The sequence below is a fragment of the Equus przewalskii genome, chromosome 10, assembly GCF_037783145.1.
Source record: "Equus przewalskii isolate Varuska chromosome 10, EquPr2, whole genome shotgun sequence".
NCBI lineage: Eukaryota > Metazoa > Chordata > Mammalia > Perissodactyla > Equidae > Equus > Equus przewalskii.
The window spans coordinates 58,035,619-58,057,476 of record NC_091840.1 but is presented as its reverse complement, the minus strand read 5'-3'; the positions used below and the strand labels follow the sequence as shown (position 1 = coordinate 58,057,476).

Here is a 21,858-nt window from a genome sequence, read left to right as displayed (position 1 = left end):
GCAACTACCTATAAAGGACTGGGCCAGAAATAGAAGGAATTTGGGAACAGAAATGGTATTTTCATCACAGCTTCCAACTTGATGCTGAGAATTTGAAAGAGAAAGAACATAGGAAGTAAGTGGGTGGACAAATGATGTCCCAGAGAATGTGGAGAACGCGGGGTTTGGGATGAGACTGCAGAAGAATGGACTTTTACCTAGGGGTGAGAGCCATCTGTGAAGATGGGGAGTACATGTGCCTAGAAGCCAACTTTCTTGATCAGGGGAACTTTAAACTGGCAAGAGGAAAAGGAGAAAAATCTCCAGGAAAAACTATAAAACAGTGACTGCGGTTGACAGTCTCCTTACGTATGGGTCAGGTAACATTTATGATAAATAAACTGAACCTGAAATAACACAAAATGATAAATACAGCCTTGTAGTTATCAAAAAGTTCATGGAATAAGATTCATTCATTTTACAAATATTTATTGAGCAATTATTTGGGTGAATCATAATAAAATCACCTCTTTGATCAAAAATGGTCAGACACACACACAATTTCATATAGTTCAACCAAGGATAATACCAAGATACTGTCCTTACAGTGCACTCCTTCCTCTACCTATGAAGCTTATCGTTCAGTGTGGTACTTTCTAAGGCCATCAAATCTGATTCACTGGGCAGCTTAGTAAAAGTACCAATTTCCTAGATTCCTGGGGCCCTGTGATTCATATATTTAACAAGCATTCCTGGAGATGGATGGATATTGAAGTTGAAGGACCTCTGGTTTAAAACAGATGGGCAAACTGAAAGAACATGATAATTACTCAGAAATGAGGGGAAAAGAAGATAGATATTTGAGAGCTGTTTAGGAAGCAGACTTCACAGGAGGAGGCAGCACCACCAGGAGGTGAAGAATGAGGGAGAGAAGATTTGCCAAGAAGATAATTAGTGGAGCCACATAAAGGTAAACGTGGTAGGGAAGGAGGAGGAACAGATTTTTCTGTGTGAAGGGGCAGAATGTTAATTGAATTTTAGACATTTAAGGGGCTAGTAAGATATTCAAGAAGAAATGAGGTCTGCAAAGATACCAAAGCAGATGTTAGTAGAAAAGTTGAACTCCAGATATAAGTGGGAATTTTCACAGTTTAAACCCCCAGAGTGGATGAAATGACTCAGAGATTATAGTGCATGAGGAGAAAACTGGGAAAACCAACATTCAAGGGCCAGGCAAAGCAAGACCGTGCCTTAAGGATAAGAAATGGCCAAAGAAGTAAAGAAAAAAAAAAGAGGAGAAAGTAGTATCTGAAAGCCAAGAGAGGCAAATATTTCTGGAAGAGCAAAGTGGTTCAACTAGTGTCAACAGCTGCAGAGAGAACAAATAAAGTTTTCAAGTGTTAAAGTCTTTGAAGAATAAAGTCACTGATGTCCTTGGTGGGAACACTGAATTGAGAGACATGAGTTGAAGTGAAGCTGTCCTGGTGGCCGATGGCTTTGATTTCTCAGTTCTACTTCCCCGTGAGCACTGAATGTGCCCTCAGGTCCCATGAGCCCACTTATTACTTAATTCCTTAATTGTCCCCTTCCACAATCAAAGAGTTCTTGCAATCAAAACAAATCCCAGACTAAAGCAATTTTGTTAGTACCTGCCTTAAGACGTTAATAAATTTTATCTTCTATTAAAGTTAGGTACGTATTTCATTATACATTTTCAGAGAGTAGAGACCATCTGTCACTCTAAAAGCAAGCAACATAGTACCCTGCTCAATAAATGATTGTGATTTAATGAATGAGAGAGCTGCTGCCTGAGGATAATGGAAAACATTAGAAAAAAGAAGAAAACTATAAAGTAGGCTTCTTCAATTCATATGTGGCATTTACCTGTCAAGAATTTTTTTCCCACTAAAATGGCAAAGCAGAGACTAGAGAGGATGAGTGTAAACCACACAAAGGTGAAACAACTGGCTGCTCTAAAACCTCTGTCTCCATGCTCTGACACATCCATTTCTAGGTTCTGAAAGAATCTGAACATGAGAGCACTACATTTTTGTTGGTAACATTTGAGAAGCTGTAAATAACAGATGAAACCACTGAAGACTGGAGACAGAAAAATGTAATGATACTATTTTAAAAAAGAAGAAAGAATATCTGTAAGCCTGACAGCAATTCTGGTCAACATTCTAAAATATCTTTTAGATGGTCTGTTACCACTTAAAGAGAATCTAGTAATTAAGAGCTAGCATAAGTCCACAAACAATAATTGACAGTGGGCTCATCCTTTTTTCTCTTTGACGTTTAACCTTTATTAATCACAAAGTGTGACAGATCCACACACATCCACCTGGCTGTTTATAGTTCCTAACCCACAATTTCCTTTCTTTTGAAAGGGCCAAGAGATTAGTAGATTGTAGATCACAGAAATATAGTACTGTGTCTGCCTAGATTTCTGCAAGGCATCCAACAAAGTCTCTGTACCACCGGATATACTCGAGGAAAAGATGGCTAAGTAAGGACAGGGTGATGGTCTCAGTGAGTGTGCTGAATAATAATGTGAGAAGGTTCCAATTAATGCACATGCATATCAACCCAGAAGAAAGGTTTGGATGCCACAGAGCTTTATCCTACTGGATATTTACCAGCAATCTGGGTAATGATGCCATAGGTACAGAACTGTTAGAATATAGTTAGTACATCATTAGAAGCATGGGCTCTGGAGTTGGAATGCCTGAGTTTGAACCACAGCCCATTACTTACTAATTATGTAACTTGCACCAGTTATTAAAAACCTGAGTCTCAGTTTCCTCATCCAAAAAATGGAGATAATTATAATAGGTAGCATGTAAGGCTGTTGTGCCTAACGCATAGTAAGTGCTATATATTTAACTGTTTGCTACCATTATTATTGATGTCATTATATTTTTAGATGGTGGGTTTATCAGATTTGCAGGTGAATGCTGGATGACCAAACAGATCCAGAAAGACACTGGCAGGATAGAAAAAGTAGTTGGAATGGTGGAAGCACAGACTGCCTCATCCTATACACGGCACTAGTAATACAAAAGTACAGCAAGGGAAAGGGATGGACCAACAGCCGCACATCAAAAAAGACCTTGATATTTATATTGATACTAAGTGCACTATAACTTAAGAGTGTTAGGTTGCCAAAGAACCCTAATATACCCTTAGGCTCCCTTAATAATGAGAAATTTAGGATAGATCATACCACACTACTCAGGACGTACTGAAAGGCTAAGCTAAATAAAATGTTTTTAGTGGACAGCAACAGATGGTAAGAATACTCGGCACCAGGCCATATGATGAAAAACTGATGAAACTGGGGATGTTTATAGAGATAAGACTCAAATGACCTGTCTTCAAATCCCTGAAGAGAAGTCATGTGGAGACAGCCCAAATGGATAAAATGAAGACCAGTGGGTAAAAAACTAGGAGAGCTAATCTAGCCCCACATAAGAAGAAAGTTTCCTAGACTTAGCATTTGTTCAAAGAGAAAGTGGACAGCTTCAGGAGGTAGCAAGTTCTTGCTCACTAATAGGAAATCACGTTCTGGCAGACATGAGAAGGAAATTTAGGATCAGATGTCGTTAGACAGATGCCTATAAGAGCCTTCAAACTCAATGATTACACGAGAGGCAACATTGGAGATATCATTATTAATGCACATTTTATTTGGGGTTCATGAAAGAAATCCCACTTACCCATATCAGAGTCACCTCCACCAGAGGAGTTCAACTTACGAAAAATCTCCTGCTTCTTTGATTTAACCATGGGTGACGTGTTTTCAAGCTTGGTGAAGAATGAAGGCAAGTAGCTTATACCCCCTGGTGAGCGGGAATCATTCCTGTTAGGAACACAGTTATGTCTGTTATCATCACGTACTCCTAACCTTGGGGACTTTTCTATCAATTATAACAACGGTGATAGGGTATTTGGGAACACTACCACCTCCCCAAACTTGTGTTTGTGGTTATAACTGTAAGGAGCAATATGTGATCATAAGCCAGTTACTATGTCATATTTGAGGACATAGTCAAAGAACACTCAAAGATGAAACCATAAAATAAGGACTGGAAGGGGGATAATCTAAAACAGAGATTCTTAACAAAGAATAAGCAGCCAATGGATATTAACAGGAAAACTCAGAAACAGCTTATTATGATGCTGTCTGCTTAACAGCACAAACACTGATATATTTATGGCTATCACATAAACTGGGAACTACAAGCAGAATTACATTTAAGTTCAAGAAAATTATAACTAATAGTACATTTGCCTATAAGATAGCAAGAGCTCACACCAAAGCAATCGACAGTTGGACTTGAACAAAACAGCTACAGTATAGAAATAAAACTGCCTATTTGTTAAACTTATTTCAAGCCTCCTACCAGATGAAATGAGTTTCACGTAAAGGGTTTCATATTTCATTGGCAGCTACCTATACTAACACATTTTTTAAAAAGTTTCCTCAAGACCACCAAGGATCTACCTAGAGCTGGAGATGAAATGGAGAACAGAGAAGGCTACTGATAATCTCATCATGTGGATTCATTTATTCGTCATTCAAACATGAGAACACCTACTATAAGCCAAGTAAGATAAATAAGGTAACAAACAGAAAAATGAATAAATTGTGATCCCTGTCCTCAAAAGAATCACAGACTTAGGGGAAAACGTGTAATGTATAGTTACATTTGATATCATTCCCTTTCCAAAACTGGATTTTCTTCCTATTTGATTGAAAGGTACCAACATCTATTTGGTTGCCTATAAATATATACAATAAGTAAATAACTTACAACACATTGTAAGAAATGCACTAACAATGTGGAGTGAGACAGATCTTGGTTTAAAGCTGGACTCTCCCTTTTTATTTGACCGTGGGCAAATCATGTATTCACATCTCAGAGCATCATGGGAGGGTGTTCCACACCAAGAAAACAACATACGTATGAACTGAGAGGAACTCAGGGAACAATAAACAATGTGATCTGGACAGAAAATGAAGGATAAGGGTGAAGTGGCAGGAAATGAGATAAGCAGCATGAACCTGGTGATAAAGGAACTCAAACGCCATGCTAATGACAGTGCTTGACTCTAACGTAAGTTTTAGAGAAATCACTCTGATGGAAGGGGACCAGATGCCAAATCAAAGGTGTCTAATCTAAATGGGAATAAAAATCTAATTATGCACAGAGTTGGGTTAGGATTAGAAACAAGTAAGAAAAATATGTAAAGCAGCTCAGCACAGGTGCTCACTGTTACTTTCCTTCCACATATAGTCCTCAGTGCTTGGCATATGATGAGCACTCATAGGGACAGGAGCAATGTGTGACCACACAGAGAAAAAAGGTCTTTAAAAAAGGTCTAGAAGGATGTAATTTCAAGAGGAATAATGAACAATTGTCTTGTATAATCTATTTAAATATTATAATTTTTTCATGAAAATCCACTAGCATTAGATCACTATGAAAACAGAGACTAAATGATCCTCTGAGAGTCCTATCCTGACATATAATCCAAAAGAGAAAAAAGGCACTGATATAAGAAAAACAACACACACACTCATAACTGGGAGCTGTCAGCTAGGAAGGGCACCCACTCCTCACCTCTGCTCTGCAGGCTCCGCTCCTCTCTGAGACAGAAGCAGCATGCTGTCCTGTTTCTCATGCCCAACTGGAACCTGCGGTGGGGAGATGGGCTCGTAGGGCTCTGAAGACACATGACTCCTCTCTGGGGATTTTCCAGGCCTAATATTGTAACACATGAAATATTAGATTGTGCTCCTAGGGCTCACCTATGGCTATTCTAAACAGAAACCGGTTAACTCATTACTTCCTTCAGGAGAAGGCACAAAAGTTGGCAATGTCTATCATTGAGAAAGTTGCCTCAGGTATTCACTGTATACCTAGTTACCAAAAAAAGTCTGTTTCTGCTGCTTCATCCATGCATGCCCAGCGGATTTGGGAGTTGCGTCACAAATAGCGCCACAGGACAGGCCGCAGCTGAGGCTCCATCGGGAGGCCATTGTGTGCTTCAGCATCAGACCCCATCCTACCCTTGGCCAGCTACTCTGGTGAGCCCTCAAGGGTTTTACTGCTGATTTTGAGCCTTGACTTACCAGGTCTTTCCCTATTTGGTCAGAAAATAAAGGACTTGAGTACTAAACTGAAACCTAAGGAGTGTGTCAGGTGAGTCAAGAAAAGGTCTAGTTCTACTATTTTAGGGCTGAGCAGTTCTCTGCAATTTAATGTTTTTCCTCTGGATACCATGTTGGTAAGGATAACTGAGACACTGTTTAGACCAAGAAAGTTTTTGGTTTAGTGATTATACATATTAAGAGCCACCTGTGACCATTAATGTTTGCTTTTATTACTGTTATATATATATTTAAATATATAATTATATATACATATGTACATGTACCAATACATTATTATATATATACAATTTGTTATTTCCTTTCTCAATGCCATCCAACTCTTAGTGGCCATTTTTGACCATCTTTCTTTTAGTTCTTTGGTGGTCACCTCTAAAACTCTAAATAAGCTTATACCTTTCTTGATTTATCAAACTTGAAACAGTATCTATCAACTCCCTTCCATGAAAGATGAACTTGACTACTTTCTCTATGTTGTTGCCCATTTTTTCTTTTTCTTTTTTTTTTTTTAAAGATTGGCACCTGAGCTAACAACTGTCGCCAATCTTCTTTTTTTTCTGCTTTTCCTCCCCAAATCCCCCCAGTACATAGCTGTACATTTTAGTTGTGGGTCCTTCTAGTTGTGGTATGTGGGATGCCGCCTAAGCATGGCCTGATGAGCAGTGCCACGTCCACCCAGGATCCGAACCTGCAAAACCCTGAGCCACCAAAGCAGAGCACGAGAACTTAAACACTTGGCCATGGGGCCTGCTCCTGCCCATCTTATTTCCATCTTTAGTTTGTCTATTTTAACTTTACATAGCATATTCAGCCATTTTTATGTGATTTACAGCACTCCAGAAAAACTCCTCTGTGTTTCGCTTAATGATTGAAAAATCAATTAACAGTGTTTCACCACATATGGATTGTGTGAACATTTTAAACTATAAAACCAATGAAAGAAATGAATTCCTCATTCAAACGCACAGGTGTAGTGATATAGAAATTACAAGTGAAAAAGTCAAATTTTCTTTTCATAAATGCCATCAATTGCTCAAAATCTGCAACATAGTGCTTTGCATCTGGAATGAATACTCTGGTATAGTTTCCTGTTCTTCTCTGATAACTGAATTTCTTTTCCTTCTTTGGTTAAAAGAGAGTAAATGTGTTTTCGTCTTATCCTTAAGATAATCCAGCTTCTTGAAATGATTATGTCCGAGATTTGCTTCAAAATAATCCAGTTTGAGGGTAGGGCAAGTGTTTCAAAAAATGAATTGGCCCTATGCTGATGATTACCAAAGCTGGGCAATGGATACACAGAAACATTATACTGTTCTCTGTATGTTTAAAAAATCCTACCATAAAGTTTTTTTGTTTTTGTAAATGAAGACCATTCAGCTTTTAAAATACATTATTCTTACTCCTTTATGTTCTTTCCAAACTTTGAGGGGTTGTTGGGCAGGCTGGAGAACCACCTCTGCTACAAATTTCTTTATCATTCTCTGAATTATGGCTTCCACTACTTTGGTTCATCCCTCCACTGTGTCTTCCAGATATTTGCCAGCATCTTTGACCTGCTGATATCCCAGTCTTGTTCTCAGCATTTTTATGAATTTTATGAATGTTCATGCTGCTTTACTGTAATTTTTAAATTTTTTATTTATTTTTTGAGGAAGATTAGCCCTGAGCTAACATCTGCTACCAATTCTCCTCTTTTTGCTGAGGGAGACTGGCCCTGAGCTAACATCCGTGCCCATCTTCCTCTACTTTATCTGTGGGACGCCTGCCACAGCATGGCTTGACAAGCAGTGTGCAGGTCTGCACCTGGGATCCGAACCGGGAAACCCCAGGCCGCCAAAGCAGAACATGTGAACTTAACTGCTGCACCACAAGGCTGGCCCCCTGCTATACTATAATTTAACATGTGCCAATGCTTAGTCTACCACGCTGAACCAAAAACCTTGCCTCCATTTTCTAAAACTCTAACCACAGAATATTGGATAAGAAGATAAAGAAGAAAAGCTCGTTACCAGATGGCCCTGCCCTACAGGGTAAAATGTTTCCTCTCATGGTGTCTATGTTGGCCTCATTTTCATTATTTAATGCCAGGTTCCTAAACATATGTTATTGCTGACCCAACAGAAACCACTGAGAGAGAAAAACATTTTTATGATTCTGAAGGACTACTCAAAGTGTCCCTATACTACCACCAAACTACACATTCTTCATAACTGTCTTAGCAAACCCACAAGCAGATATAGCATTCAACTTTTGAATACACTTTCAAAAGTGTATAGTACCTGTTGCCCAGACTGTGGACACTCCAAGAATAATATACAGAGGAAAAACTTTCATTTACACTTTCTAGGAAATGAAGGTACATAAACTTTAGGTATAAGAAATGAATCTCCTATCTTATAGGTATATTCAAATTGTTTTACTGTTGTGAAATTTACATATGGTTTGAAATAAACGCCATACCTTCCCCTGGATTTGTCTACAAGGTTTTCTGGAGAGACCCTTGAACCTGGTCTTTGATGGTGGACAGACTGAGACTGGGATTCTGGGCTGTAACGATTTGATGTTTTAGTCCTCACAGGTGTAGACACCAAAGCAGATGGTGAATTTTGGAATGTAGAAGTGGGAGGCTGCTGGGGAGGCTGCGAGGAAACTTGATTTCTAGCAAAATCTTGTGTGATAATTTGCTGTGAATGAGAAAAGAAAGAAGTGGTTAAACCCATTAAATACTTGCAAAAAATGTATAAAAAAGTTGAGACATCTTTATTGTGATTCCTGTTTTTGTTTTTTTTTTTTGAGGAAGATTAGCCCTGAGCTAACATTCGCCACCAATCCTTCTCTTTTTTTTGCTGAGGAAGATCGGCCCTGAGCTAAGATTGGTGCCTATCTTCCTCTACTTTATATGTGGGATGCCTGCCACAGCATGGCTTAATAAGCAGTGCACAGGTCCACGCCCAGGATCCAAACTGGTGAACCCTGTGCCTCTGGTGCAGAGCGTGTGAACTTAACGAGTACGCCACCAGGCCGGCCCCTTTATTGTGATTCTATGTGAAATGTGCCTTCTGCATGATCAAAAGAAGAAAAATTAATAAGAAAAATGAAAAACTTACACAGATGTGATCAGCAAGTGTGATCAGTCGATGGGTCCTGGGCACTTGGCCCACCCCCTCAGCCTGTGAAGAAGGGGGCAGCTGCTGCTGTGGAGACGGTGATTCCTGCTGTGGTCGATAGTGATGTAATGGTCCTTCATACTGTCTGGTGGCTTCATCTAATAGAGGACAGACAGACGTCTCACTCCGGGGGTGCCCTCGCCTTTCACTCATTTTCAAAGATTAAACACAACTCAGAGGAACACATGAAAGGGATGTGGTACATATCTCTAACCAGAATTCACATCTTACTTTGGAAGAAAAAATACTTATTTTTCTTCATACTAATACAGAATTCACAGGAATAGCACAGAATAAAATGTGAAAACGTAAGTAGGCAAACAAAATTTATATCAACTATTTTCTATATCATTAAAATATAAACAAAAGAGTAATTAATAAAAGCTTAAAAATCATTTTGCATTAGTGCAATTTTAGATGTTACTCTAAAACAACACTAACAAAAGATTTCTTAACATGGTCTGAACAGATAATTAGAAGCAAATGATAAATGCAAATATGAAAACGTAATCTGGTGGCTAAAAAAGACATACTTTCTGTTTGGTTTGCCTTCACCACCTCTGGCTGACAGGCCTGCAGTCTCTCCTGGGGCAGTGCAGGTGAGCTCGCAGGGCTTATCACCTCAATAGCATCGCTAGGTGTTTCATAACGGTGAGAAGATACTTCAAAAAAAGAAAAGAATCTTTTAAAACTAATCCTGTGAAAAGTTTCAAAAGTCCAAGTTCTTCAAACCTATTTGCATATTTTCATTTTTTATTCTCAGAATGTTCAGTGGCACCCCAGGTTAATGACAAAAAACAAGCCCAAAAGACTGGTATCAAAGGTCCATAAGTGCTTCCTCGGTGTTCCTAATCTCAGTAGGGTACAGGATTTTCTCAAATTTTGTGGGCTCTAAGACCTTTAGGTGAGGCAGAATAGAGAACAGATTTGTGACATCCTTCTGGCAGCTGGAAAAGAAAATCACCAGGAAACATTCATCAGAAGAGATTAAACAAATGAGAGCGTAGATCCTCAACAGTTCATTGTTTCCAATAACTTCAGTTCTGTGGGACAGTCACTTCTTAGAAAAACTTTGAGGCTACAAAGCTGCTTCATTACCATGATGATTTTAAAGCTACAGATTAAGTAACATTATATAATGATTTTCTCAAATCATTGGAGTACTGACAAAAATTACTCTAAACAATTTTTTAGCAACATGATACATTGTACAAATAAACAGAAATGGTAAGGAATGTCTGAAGGGAAGCAAATTCACTCCGTTGGGAGAAAGGGAGGATGCCCACATTAGAGAAGGGCCCCCTCTAAGATGCAGTTCCCAAGACAACAGGGTCTATGCAGTAGGTAGCTTTTCACAGTCCTGCCATGGCCTCAGAACTAAGGGGGAGAGGCAGATATCACCTCTCGCTCAGGAACTTTCTAACTTTAGAGCGCTCTTTGCATTTACAGGCTGCACTGAAGAATCAGAAAACTGCCAGAGACCTGAGTGTGATCAGTTGATGGGTCATGGACACAGGTATAGCAGGTGGGAATGAACTCTGCTAGCAGGCCACCACCTGTTCCTCCAGTACTCAACTGAATGGCCATTTCCTCCTACCCCGCCATCAGGTCATGGAAGTTGCAGTTACCTGGGTTCCAGTATGCTCAGAACAGAAACCTGACAACCAGGATAAAAATTATCTTTGGGGAACTAAAATAAATCATTATATTCAAAGTAATTTATACTACTTTGCAACTTTGATACCCACTGGTACTCATCTCTGTTTATGTATCCAACATCCTAAATCTGCTTACCACATCCAATATACGGTCAATAGAAAGTCTGATGCTAAACTGTGTTCACACTGCTCTTGAAGCCTTAAGGGTAAGGGGAAGGCACTGTGTTTCACCTTCAAGGGGAAGGAGGCTCTGAAAAGAAAAACTGAAAACCACACTAAATAACCTCAAAGAGCCTGTTGATTCCATGCAGGTAATTTACCCAGTGATTAAAAAAAAAAGAAAAAGATAACCATACTCAGAAATAGGAACAGTGGGAAAAGAAGCCAGACTTTCTATTTTCAGACCTTCTGAAAGTCAAACTCCTAGAACGAGGTTTGGTTCTGATGCAAACTGAGAAGTGTCATCCGGTGACTAGGGAACCCTGTGCTGAAGCATCCACTAAGCCACAAGCTGGCTCACCATGTGTGCTGGTGACTTCCCTCCAGAGGGCCTTGTCGTACAACTACAGATCTTCAGCTAGCAATTTTCTGCATGTATCATATCTGTTTTGCATATTTTCATAATCCCAGGCTAAAGTCTTTTGTCTACATAACTGACTACCAAGCCGCCCCTTTCTCTCTAAAAACCTCAGCAATGGGGTAGATATTTACCCAAACAAATTATGATTAAGCATGGAGGTAAAAGAATTGCACACTGTGTGCAGGTGCACAAGAAATCATTTTTTCATTATCTCCAGCTCTACTCCATTTCATTAATGGAAACAACAGAGAGATGACTACATATGATTAAATTACTTCAAGTATTAGTGGATACTTGCTTAAATACCTGCTTACTCCTTCAGGAATTCTATAAAGAATTCAGGCAATAGTTAAAAGTAAATTTAAAGTAACTTTTCTAGCATTTTTACTGTAGATTTGTGAATTCTTACAGATATACAGGGTAAATGTCCAAGTGACTAACCAGATTTGATCAAAATCCAACTTGCAAGGAAGGTGCAACATAAATACAATTACCAATAAATAAGGTGTCTCACTTTTTAAAAATCTCTATCTTAGAAAAAGGATATAAGAGGCTTTGGGGTACTGGCCCAAATACTGAACCACATACTGGAAAACACTTCGTGAGAAATTCGGTTTCAGGAGCACAGAGCCTGATGATACATCTGTCACCTTCAGACGCCTGAAAATGTCAGTAAGCTCTACCCTCTATCTACTTTCCAACTTTAACTCTACAAACAGCATGGGTTTCTCAGGGAAAATAACCTGGTATATTTAAGAAACTCTGATATTTAAATAATGACAAAAATAGTAGAAGAGACATTTTTGCACTACTAACCGACAAAACCTTTCTATTACATTTACTATGAAGATTAAGATTTTCTTTATACAATGTTCTGCTTTACCTAAAGAATAAAGTAATTCTTTACTCAGATATCACATTGCAAAACTCAGATTGAGATACATACAGCTACTAGAAGAGTCTGAACTTTGAGAGCCACGTTCCCTTGCATCCTTGTCCGAGGCAATTTGCCGGGTGATGATCACGTCTATGAAGTTAGCTGCAGTAATGGTAGTCTTCCCTCGGGTCCTTAGCTCTTCCTCATATCTGGATTTTGGAGGAGGCCCTTTATCTTTCCCAGCCTCAGAATAAACTACTGAAGAATGAGGCTGGGGCTTGCCACTTGGAAAGGCTGAAGAAGTGTACAGACACTGAACAGATCTCTTCTCCACCTCCAGGGTTTTCTGCTCTAGCTGCTGCTGTTCACTAACTGCTGCTGACCTGCTTCTCAAATTTTCTTCTAACCTGGCAGCTTCATGCTTACTCTCTTTTGTTTTGGAAACATCCATCTGGGGGGCAGAAGCTGCGGCATCCACAAGAGCAGCCAGGGCATCCGCAGCAGTGTTGTAACGGGAGGCTGGCAGGCCTTGGCTTATAGAAGGGCCCCCAGCAGGCAGTGGCCTGTAAATAAAACCAAACCACAACTCTGTGAAGGGGAGACGCTTTATTGGGGGGTGTGGTAGGGAGACAGAAGAAAAAACTGCAACAACAAAAAGTGCTGAGCAGGTAGAAAATCTTTACTAAAAGTATTGCAGTCACAAATTTAAAAGAGTATATGCAAGAGGCTGGTATTTTTTTTGTCAAAATGTATACAACAGACTTACATGATTCGTAGCTGAGCACTTGGATCCAAAGGTGTGATTACACTGGTTCCGTTGGTTCCCTGGAAAACGCTGGGTCTTTGCTGCAACATGGTCTCCTGAGCTCTGACTGAAGGGGACGGGGAGCGAACATATCCATGACTGCCTGGCCGGCCGGGCTGTTCTGAGCCTGTGGGGACCAAAAAAAAAAGACAAGCCGTAAGGAAGCAGCTGCAGACAGCAACATTTAGGGACTGTTATAAACCTTGATATCCCACTTCCTGGTCTTTCTAGAAATACATTCTATAAGAGTTTCTCAATAAAAATGCAATAAAACCACACTAGTAACTTGAAACAAAAACATCAGCTATATTTTCTGTCATTTCCATTTTTGTGATAAGTTTCTATCTTGATTCCAGAGAGGAACAAAACATCAACCATGAAGTACTAACACAGATCAGATAAGTTCATCTTTCAAACTTTTCCTCAAACTCTGGTGTGTTTATCATTTCCAAAACCAAATTGAGCACAACCTTCTAAGTATCATAATGCAAATAACATACTCCTGCTACACCAGGGTCTGAGGCCGTTTCATGCAGCCAGTTCTTCCTGCTCTCCTCCTTTACCGCCCTCCACAGGCAACTGTTTCTCAGCAAGCTCTCTTTGTCGTGACATCATTCACAATGCTCTCCCCAAAAGTGCAGCTCCACTAACTACACTTCTTCAATGTTTGAGATATTTTTATTAACCATAGCTCTCCCATAACAAAGCCACAACTTGAACTTGGTCAAAATGACTTCACTTGGAAGATCTCAAATTCTCACGTTTCCTCTCTAATCACTTTCTTCCTCTTCTGGTTCTATGCCCTCACTCGGACTTTCTAACTTGACCTTGCCCTCAAGGAGGCAGCAGTTTCAGCATACACCCCTCTTCTCACAGCAGGTACTGACTAGGGCAGCCTTTTCAGCAGTTCTCTCCCTTTTGATCATACATCAGCTTCTATGAGTGTTTCTATGGGGGATATTCCTAGAAGTGAAATTGCTATTTCAATTATTATATCTCCAAAAAGGTTATCCCTATTTACACTGCTACTGTGTGTGTATGAGACGCAGTGTTTCTTTAAACACTCGAACACAGAATATTTATCAACCTTTTAAATGTCTGATGGAGAAAAATCATATTTAATTGTCTTAAATCTGCATGTTATTTATCAGTAGGATCAAAAGCATTTTTAAAATATAGTTCCTACCAAAGTTATGTATCATTTGCACTCAACTTTCATTTTTTATTTATTTATTTAGTTTTTGAGGAAGACTGGCCCTGAGTTAACATCTGTTCCCATCTTCCTCCATTTTTTTTCCCCCTCCTTCTCTCCAAAGCCCTCCAGTACATAGTTGTAGATCCTTCTGTTTGTGTCATGTGGGACACCAGCTCGGCATGGCCTGATGAATGGTGCTAGGTCCGTGCCCAGGATCTGAACCGGCAAAACCATGGGACGCTGAGTCAGAGCACACAAACTTAACCACTCGGCCATGGAACCAGCCCCCAGCTTTCTTTAATTAAACCAATTTCCATGGTTTTATACAACTGACATATAATCAATATTATGGTGCTACCTTACAATTCACTAAAGCATTTCCTATGGTGACTTAGTGATTTATTATTATATATAGACAAGAGGTTACATCTAAATGTCTTTAGGCTTTGCAACCATTTAATTGTTTAAGAGAAATCTTCAAGAACGGTATTTCTAGGTCAAATATGATGACTAGCTTTTGGGCTCCTTTTCTATGTCTGTCTCCTATGACCATGTGAAGGTGACAACCTTGTCATACCAGGCCCTTCGGTTCTGCACCTACCTCTGTGACCAGGTCTCTGGTTCCCTTTGCCTCCATCTACAACATCCTTCCCAGTCACATCTAAGGACTGACCTACTCCTCTCTTCACATGCTTGCCCCTTGGAAATCTCATTCAAGCCAAGTTTCAACTCTTACAGATGAGTCCTGAGTCACCATCTCCAAGCACAATCTTTTCTTCTAAGTCCCAGATCTGTATATCTGACAGTATGGAAATGGTAAAAGGTTTGAGTTCACTGACATTAACAGAATATAAAGAAGGCCGGCCCTGTGGCCGAGTGGTTAAGTTCGCACACTTGGCTTCAGCAGCCCAGGGTTTCGCCAGTTCCGATCCTGGGCATGGACATGGCAGGGCTCATCAGGCCATGCTGAGGCGGCATCCCACATGCCACAACTAGAAGGACCCACCACTAAAATATATAGCTATGTACTGGGGGGATTTGGGGAGAAAAAGCAGAAAGAAAAAAAAGAAAAGAAGAAGATTTGCAACAGTTGTTAGCTCAAATGCCAATCTTTTAAAAAAAAGAATATAAAAAGACAAGTATACCATGGATAAGAACAAATGTTCCAAAGACATATTGGATTAAGTACGTCCAAAATAAAAATCATTATCTCTTTGCTTTCACTAATCCTACTCTATCATAACTGCAGACCAATCTTGTTTTTCATCTCTTCCTCATTCCCCATATCTAGTTATTGTTAAGTCCTTCTGATTCACTTTACCAATATTCTTCCAAGCAGTTCCCTTCTGGCCATTCCCAGTGTCAAGCTATCTCAGGAGTCATTAGAACACGTATGATCTATTGACACGGTCTTACTGTCCTCTGGGCACCAGGCCATACCCACCTTCAGGGTTCTAATCCATCTCATGCCACTCTTGTGTAAATGCCCCTCTGATGATGTCACCTGCCTCCTGCACTGAACGGCAGCACTTCACTTGTAATTAAAAATGCCATACAATCTTCTAAACATATTTTCCATTCTTCTTTTAAACTCCAGCATAATAACACATATGTCTCCATGTCTATGAGCCTTTGCTTGGGCTGCTTTCACCTTTTTTTGTTGTTGTTGAGGAAGATTAGCCCTGAGCTAACTGCTGCCAATCCTCCTCTTTTTGCTGAGGAAGACTGGCCCTGAGCTAACATCCATGCCCATCTTCCTCTACTTTATATGTGGGACGCCTACCACAGCACAGCTTGTCCAGCCATGCCATGTCCATACCCGGGATCCGAACTGGCGAACCCCAGGCCGCCAAATCAGAACGTGTACACTTAACCGCTGCACCACTGGGACGGCCCCTACTTTCAGCTTTAACGAGCTCTGCACCCAGCTGTATCTTCGGGCCCAAGTGTAGCCAACCACTGGTGCCAAATCAAAATGGTACCTTCATCATGAAAACTTCATTTACCTGTTTAAAATGTGTGTTTGCACCATTTCAACTTGTATAGCATTTTTACCTGTACTTCACATAAGGCATGTAATTACTTTCTGTCTTATAGTTCTTGTTTGTAAGATCACATTGTCATCCCCCACAACAATAAGCACAATGTCCCATCATACTGGATTACCAAGAAATGTCTATAGAATGAAGAAAGCCATCCCACCCACCTGGCCGAAGGTAGAGGTCTGAGGAAGCGGCAGCAATCCGCTCCCGCTCCTTCTCCCGCTCCCGTTCACGTTCTCTTTCAGCACTTGCGGCGGCTACAAGGTGTGTTGAATGTCCTGTAAAACACATGAATCTGCAACTTAAAGACAAAATTATCAACCTGTCAGCTACAGCAAACCATTTTTAGATTTATCTTAAGCGACTGAAAATTTTTCAATAAGTTCCAAATTTGAGATGTAGGGAGTTTATTTTATTAAGAGTCTTGGATGACAACCGGAACATAACACAAGCTTTTAGGATATTTTAGAATATCTAGATAGATGGCATATAGGAACTATCACTAAATATTACATGAAAAACAGCAGAGCAAAGAAGAACAAGTGCCCAGAATACCTTCAAAGGCTACGCTGTCAACACTTAAGCATGCTGCTCACATCAGAGAAGTGTGTCACTGTAAACTCTCACCTGGAGACACAGAAGCAGCGTTGTACGGCCTGGGCGGGAAAGCAATCTGTGTCCCAGGAATATAAGTGATTCTGTCCATGGGAGGAGTGCTTGTTCCCCCTGGGTGAGGCACTAAAATTGCTGGAGGCATATTGGTCAGGTCAATGATTCCTGCTCAAAAGACAAATACAATAAAAGTACATTAAATTTAAATGTTGCTCTAAAGATACAGAACCATACATGGCTCGCTATTTTATCTCTATAACCCAATGATACTTCGTATATAGTATAAATAAAAATGTTTAAGATCATTACTTTGTAAGACTGTCTTTAAATCTAGAGAAGGACAGGAAATACTCTGCCTCCTACCAGTAACCTAAACGCATGGATAGGTTAAAGAGAGACAGCAAACTGGTAAAACAATGATTTCAAATACCTAGTACACTGTCTTGGTTTAGTTATTTCAGTGTTCACCAAAACACTCCATCTTGATACATTATTTTGTTTGCCTTCAAGGGCTAAAGGATATGGTTTTCTTTCCATCATTCATTCAACAAATAGTTATTGAGTATGTAGGAAACTCTGGGTACACATAATAAATTACATGAAATCTGAACTGCAAAAACACATACCCCTTGTTGCTGGGTATGGGAGACCCAACTGCTGCTCTCGTGGAGACAGTCCTCTGGCCACATCTGGGCGCAAGTTCACTTGCATCTGCTGTGAGGTAATGTAGTCATTTAGGATTGTCTGTCTTGTGTTCTCCATTGCATAAAGCTGATATTGACTTGGGTAACCTGGGGTTGGTGAAAGTTGTCTCTGAAACAGGTAGGCAGCAGCTGCTGATTGAGAGAATGAGAGAAAGGCACTGAGTTTAGTCTGGATGAAATTCATTTGCTAAACATCACCCACAGAAAGAGTAAGAAAAACCACCTGTTGAGCTAATTGCACACGCAATTTTTATTTAGCATTGGCGTGGGGGCGGTACAGGGATTAAGGTGGATTCATTCTACACCTTGATATGTCAGCAATTATGAATATCAACATTCTAATGTTAAATGTAATGGAAAAGGGAAAGGAGAAACTAGACAAAACATGAGTATTAACCTTTGTACCATTAGAACAGTAGCTAAAAAAATTTTCAAGTAGTTTCATTTTCAGTCTTTGCCATGTAACTTTATTATATTTTCACCTGAAGTCTCCAAGAGCTGTGTTTGAAAATAAAATTATTTTTGTAGTACTGATCATCCAATAGGACCAAATGGAAATATATGTGAAAACACTTTGTGACAAACAGTAACTTTCCTTTCCTGGGAGTGAAAAAGATTAGTCTATAAGCATTTAATTAGTGCATGTATTTAGAGCAGAGATTAGGAAACTTTTTCTGTAAAGAGCCAGATGGTAAATATTTTAGGCTTTGTGGACCATGTGGTCTCAGTCAACCCTACTCAACTCTGCCAGTGCGGCATGAAAGCAGCCATAGACAAAATATAGACAAATGGGCGTGGCTGTGTTCTAATAAAACTTTATTTACACAAACAGGCACTAACAAAATTTGGCCCCCAGGCTATAGTTTGGCAACCCTAGAGCATGACACAGGATGTTAGGAAGGGGTAGGTATAGTAAAAAGTACAAGATAAGGGCCAGCCCTGGTGGCCTAGTGGTTAAGTTCAGCACACGCTGCTTTGGAGGCCCAGGATCAGTACCTGGGAATGAGTCTACACCACTTGTCTGTTAGTGGCCATGCTGTGGCAGTGACTCACATACAAAAAGAGGAAGATTGGCAGTGGATGATAGTTCAGGGCAAATCTTCCTCAGCAAAAAAAAGAGTAGAAGATGTCATCTCTCTCCTCAAAACATTTACAATCCAGCTCCAGCTCAAAAATGACAAGCAAATGAAAGTGCTAAGAAATGAAGGACTATGAGAAACACTAAATGAAAGTATAAACACCCAATTTTGTCTGAGAACTTGAGTGAACTATTTTATATATATATATATATATATATATATATATATATGTTCTCCCTAAAAAAACAAATGATAAGTTTTCTGGAATGTTTGCTTCACCTTCATCTAGAACTCCCAGCCACGTAAGTCTGTCAGCTGACTCTGTGGGAACTTCTGCATCAGTTTTCGGAGACAGTCCCTGAAGAACTAGGTGTGGACTCCTCTGAAACTTAATGTCCTCAAACAATTTGATGGCACTGATAGAGCTTTCAGATAAAATATTTTCCACACATAACTTGCTACTATGAAATGTAAATAACCCTTAGAAATCTTGGCACACTGGTAATGAAAATCGCTTCCCTAAGGACCAAGGTGAAATACAAGTGTTCTGTGTCCCAATTTCAACTTGAAGGTTGTAATGAGCAAGCAGTTTATGATAAAGAGGGATGAGCAGAAAATACACATTTGAGTGAGGCTCAGCAGGCAAGAGGAGCAGGGAACAGGACCTGGGTGGAACTGGCACAGCAGGTGGGTCATGACAGCCCAGCAGCGACTCTCCACTGACCTGCTGACAGGACTCCTTTCCCTCTGCAGAGCAAGCTGCCCTGCACCCCTGGCAGGCAGCATCACTGTGCCCAGTACAGACTGCTCTCTCAAAAACCTGCACGCTCTGAACCTACCAGAATTATGTTTACCCACAGGAAGCGGTGTCTGTTCAAAAGTTCTTTCCAGCTATACTTGCTACTATAATTATGTAACTTCAGGGGCCGGCCCTGTGGCCGAATGGTTAAGTTCGCACGCTGCGCTTTGGTGGCCTGGGGTTTCATCCGTTCAGATCCCGGGCGTACAATGGCACTGCTGGTCAGGCCATGCTGAGGTGGTGTCCCACATAGCACAACCAGAGGCACTCACAACTAGAATAGACAACTATGTACTGGGGGGCTTTGGGGAGAAGGAAAAAAAAAAGATTGGCAACAGTTGTTAGCTCAGGTGCCAATCTTTAAAAAAAAAGAGAGAAGAATAATAATTATGTAACTTCATCAAATAATCTGTAAATCGATGAGAGAAAAATGAAAAGAGTGGTTTCTTTGGAAACAAAGTTGACTGTTTTGGAGACTCGATATAGAAGTTGAATCAGGTATGGGCCAGACAATTTTAAAAGACTGGGAAAAATCCAGAAGGATTCTGTATTTAGATTCCTTTGAAGTGATTTTAAATTCTAGCTTCACTTAAAAAACGAAATCGGGAAATGTGAGAATCATGTATATAAGAAAGACAATGGTAAGGCTTAATCAGTGGACCTTGGCCTTATATCGGAACACTGACAAATGAACGTCTATGTTGTACATTAAAACGTTTAAGGTATGCCTGTGTCATTTAAAAATAATTGTCACATTAACCCACTTTTTCAATCGGCTTAACCAAATGCCAAACACTAAGAGGGCTTTTCACATACCTATTATTTTTAATTCTTTAAAGGGTGCTGGTAATATTTTGTTTCCTGATTTGGGGGCTGGTAACACATGGGTGTACAGTTTGTGAAAATTCACTGAGCTGTACACTAATGATATGTGCATATTGTACTTTAATAAATAGAAAGTTTAAAAAATCATACAGGTATATTATTTCTTTGCCATAAATTATCAATACACACTGTGCTTACCAGGATCCAGAGCCCTGTGAAACGGCATGGCTGGATCCAAATGTGTGGGAAGGTGGCTCCGATAAACCTCTCCTGCAGTGCTGCCCCTGTGATGGGGATCAAAAGGGCTGTGGCTGACTACAGGGTCCACCCCAGGTACTGGAGACTTTGCTGGTATGCTTTCCCTCTGGGTCGGGGTTAGTGTCGATTTTCTTTCATGATTGGTAGACTTGCTAGAAGAAATCGTAACTAGAAAAAAAAGAGCCAACACCACAAATTCTTAAGAAAACTTGCTTAGTATGATACTATTTATCCATTTCTCAATCACTCAAATACAGACTATATTCATATAATATTTTGATCTTGCCTTTCCACTAAAACTTTTAACATTCAGTCTTGCAAAATATGCCAAAGTGAACAACTAGGAGAAGCTTTTGAGATTTGGAGATTACCAACTTTTGGATCATAGTGCCAGCATTTTACCACCTAATGTTAAGATTAATAATGAAGTTCAACACTCCTCTTTAAATCCATTATAAATGATTTTTTTCTGTATGACTTTAACATTCTAAATTCTTTTGATCCCACACGTACCGAATCTCACCTTCCTCTCTTTGAGCCTGCATTACTAAGCAGCCTCCTTACTGCCCATCGGTCATTAAGTTATACTATTTTTTCCTGCTCTGTACTTCCACAAAGACTTTCTCTTTACCTCACCAACATCGATCTCTTCCCTACTGCAGCCTCTTCTTTTCTAAACCATGTTATTCAGAAAGGTTAGATTATCCCACCAATGCCTATCATATCCAAATACTTATGGGCCATCAGGCTCAACTGTTGTAATAACGGTGGTAAACAACATATAACATAAAATTTACCATTTTAAAGGGTACAATTCAGGGGCATTAATACACTCCCAATGTTGTGCAACCATCACCACCATCTAATTATTAACAATTTTATAATATCAACTTTGCCATGATCATACAAATCTGACTGTCAAAACCACCATCACACTGGTTTGTTACATCCCCTTCCAAGCCCCGACCTGCTTAAATATGGCATGCCTTTTCCCTCTGCAGGGCAATTCTTCTTCAAGAGCCAAAAGGTTTTAATTCACCACTCTACTCAGAAGCAGGCACTTCCCTTTTCTCTTTCCTCTGTGCTACTCCTCTCCCACT

General features: G+C 39.9%; 1 protein-coding gene across 43 annotated transcripts in view; it reads right to left on the bottom strand.

Annotated features, from left to right (window-relative positions):
* NCOR1 (nuclear receptor corepressor 1) overlaps window positions 1-21,858 on the bottom strand; it is a 155,809-nt gene that overhangs the window by 6,619 nt on the left and 127,332 nt on the right. For 17 of the 43 annotated variants that reach the window (XM_070563467.1, XM_070563469.1, XM_070563459.1 and 14 more), the window contains 11 exons: window positions 20,699-20,926; window positions 17,720-17,929; window positions 17,109-17,258; window positions 16,646-16,759; window positions 13,206-13,371; window positions 12,509-13,002; window positions 9,858-9,986; window positions 9,265-9,422; window positions 8,618-8,841; window positions 5,607-5,747; window positions 3,699-3,841 (listed from right to left, as the gene is read on the bottom strand). In XM_070563467.1, coding sequence (XP_070419568.1) covers window positions 3,699-3,841; window positions 5,607-5,747; window positions 8,618-8,841; window positions 9,265-9,422; window positions 9,858-9,986; window positions 12,509-13,002; window positions 13,206-13,371; window positions 16,646-16,759; window positions 17,109-17,258; window positions 17,720-17,929; window positions 20,699-20,926 — 2,157 coding nt within the window. The remainder of the gene's footprint in view (window positions 1-3,698; window positions 3,842-5,606; window positions 5,748-8,617; window positions 8,842-9,264; window positions 9,423-9,857; window positions 9,987-12,508; window positions 13,003-13,205; window positions 13,372-16,645; window positions 16,760-17,108; window positions 17,259-17,719; window positions 17,930-20,698; window positions 20,927-21,858) is intronic. The other 26 variants (XM_070563461.1, XM_070563465.1, XM_070563479.1 and 23 more) reach the window with 6 other exon arrangements.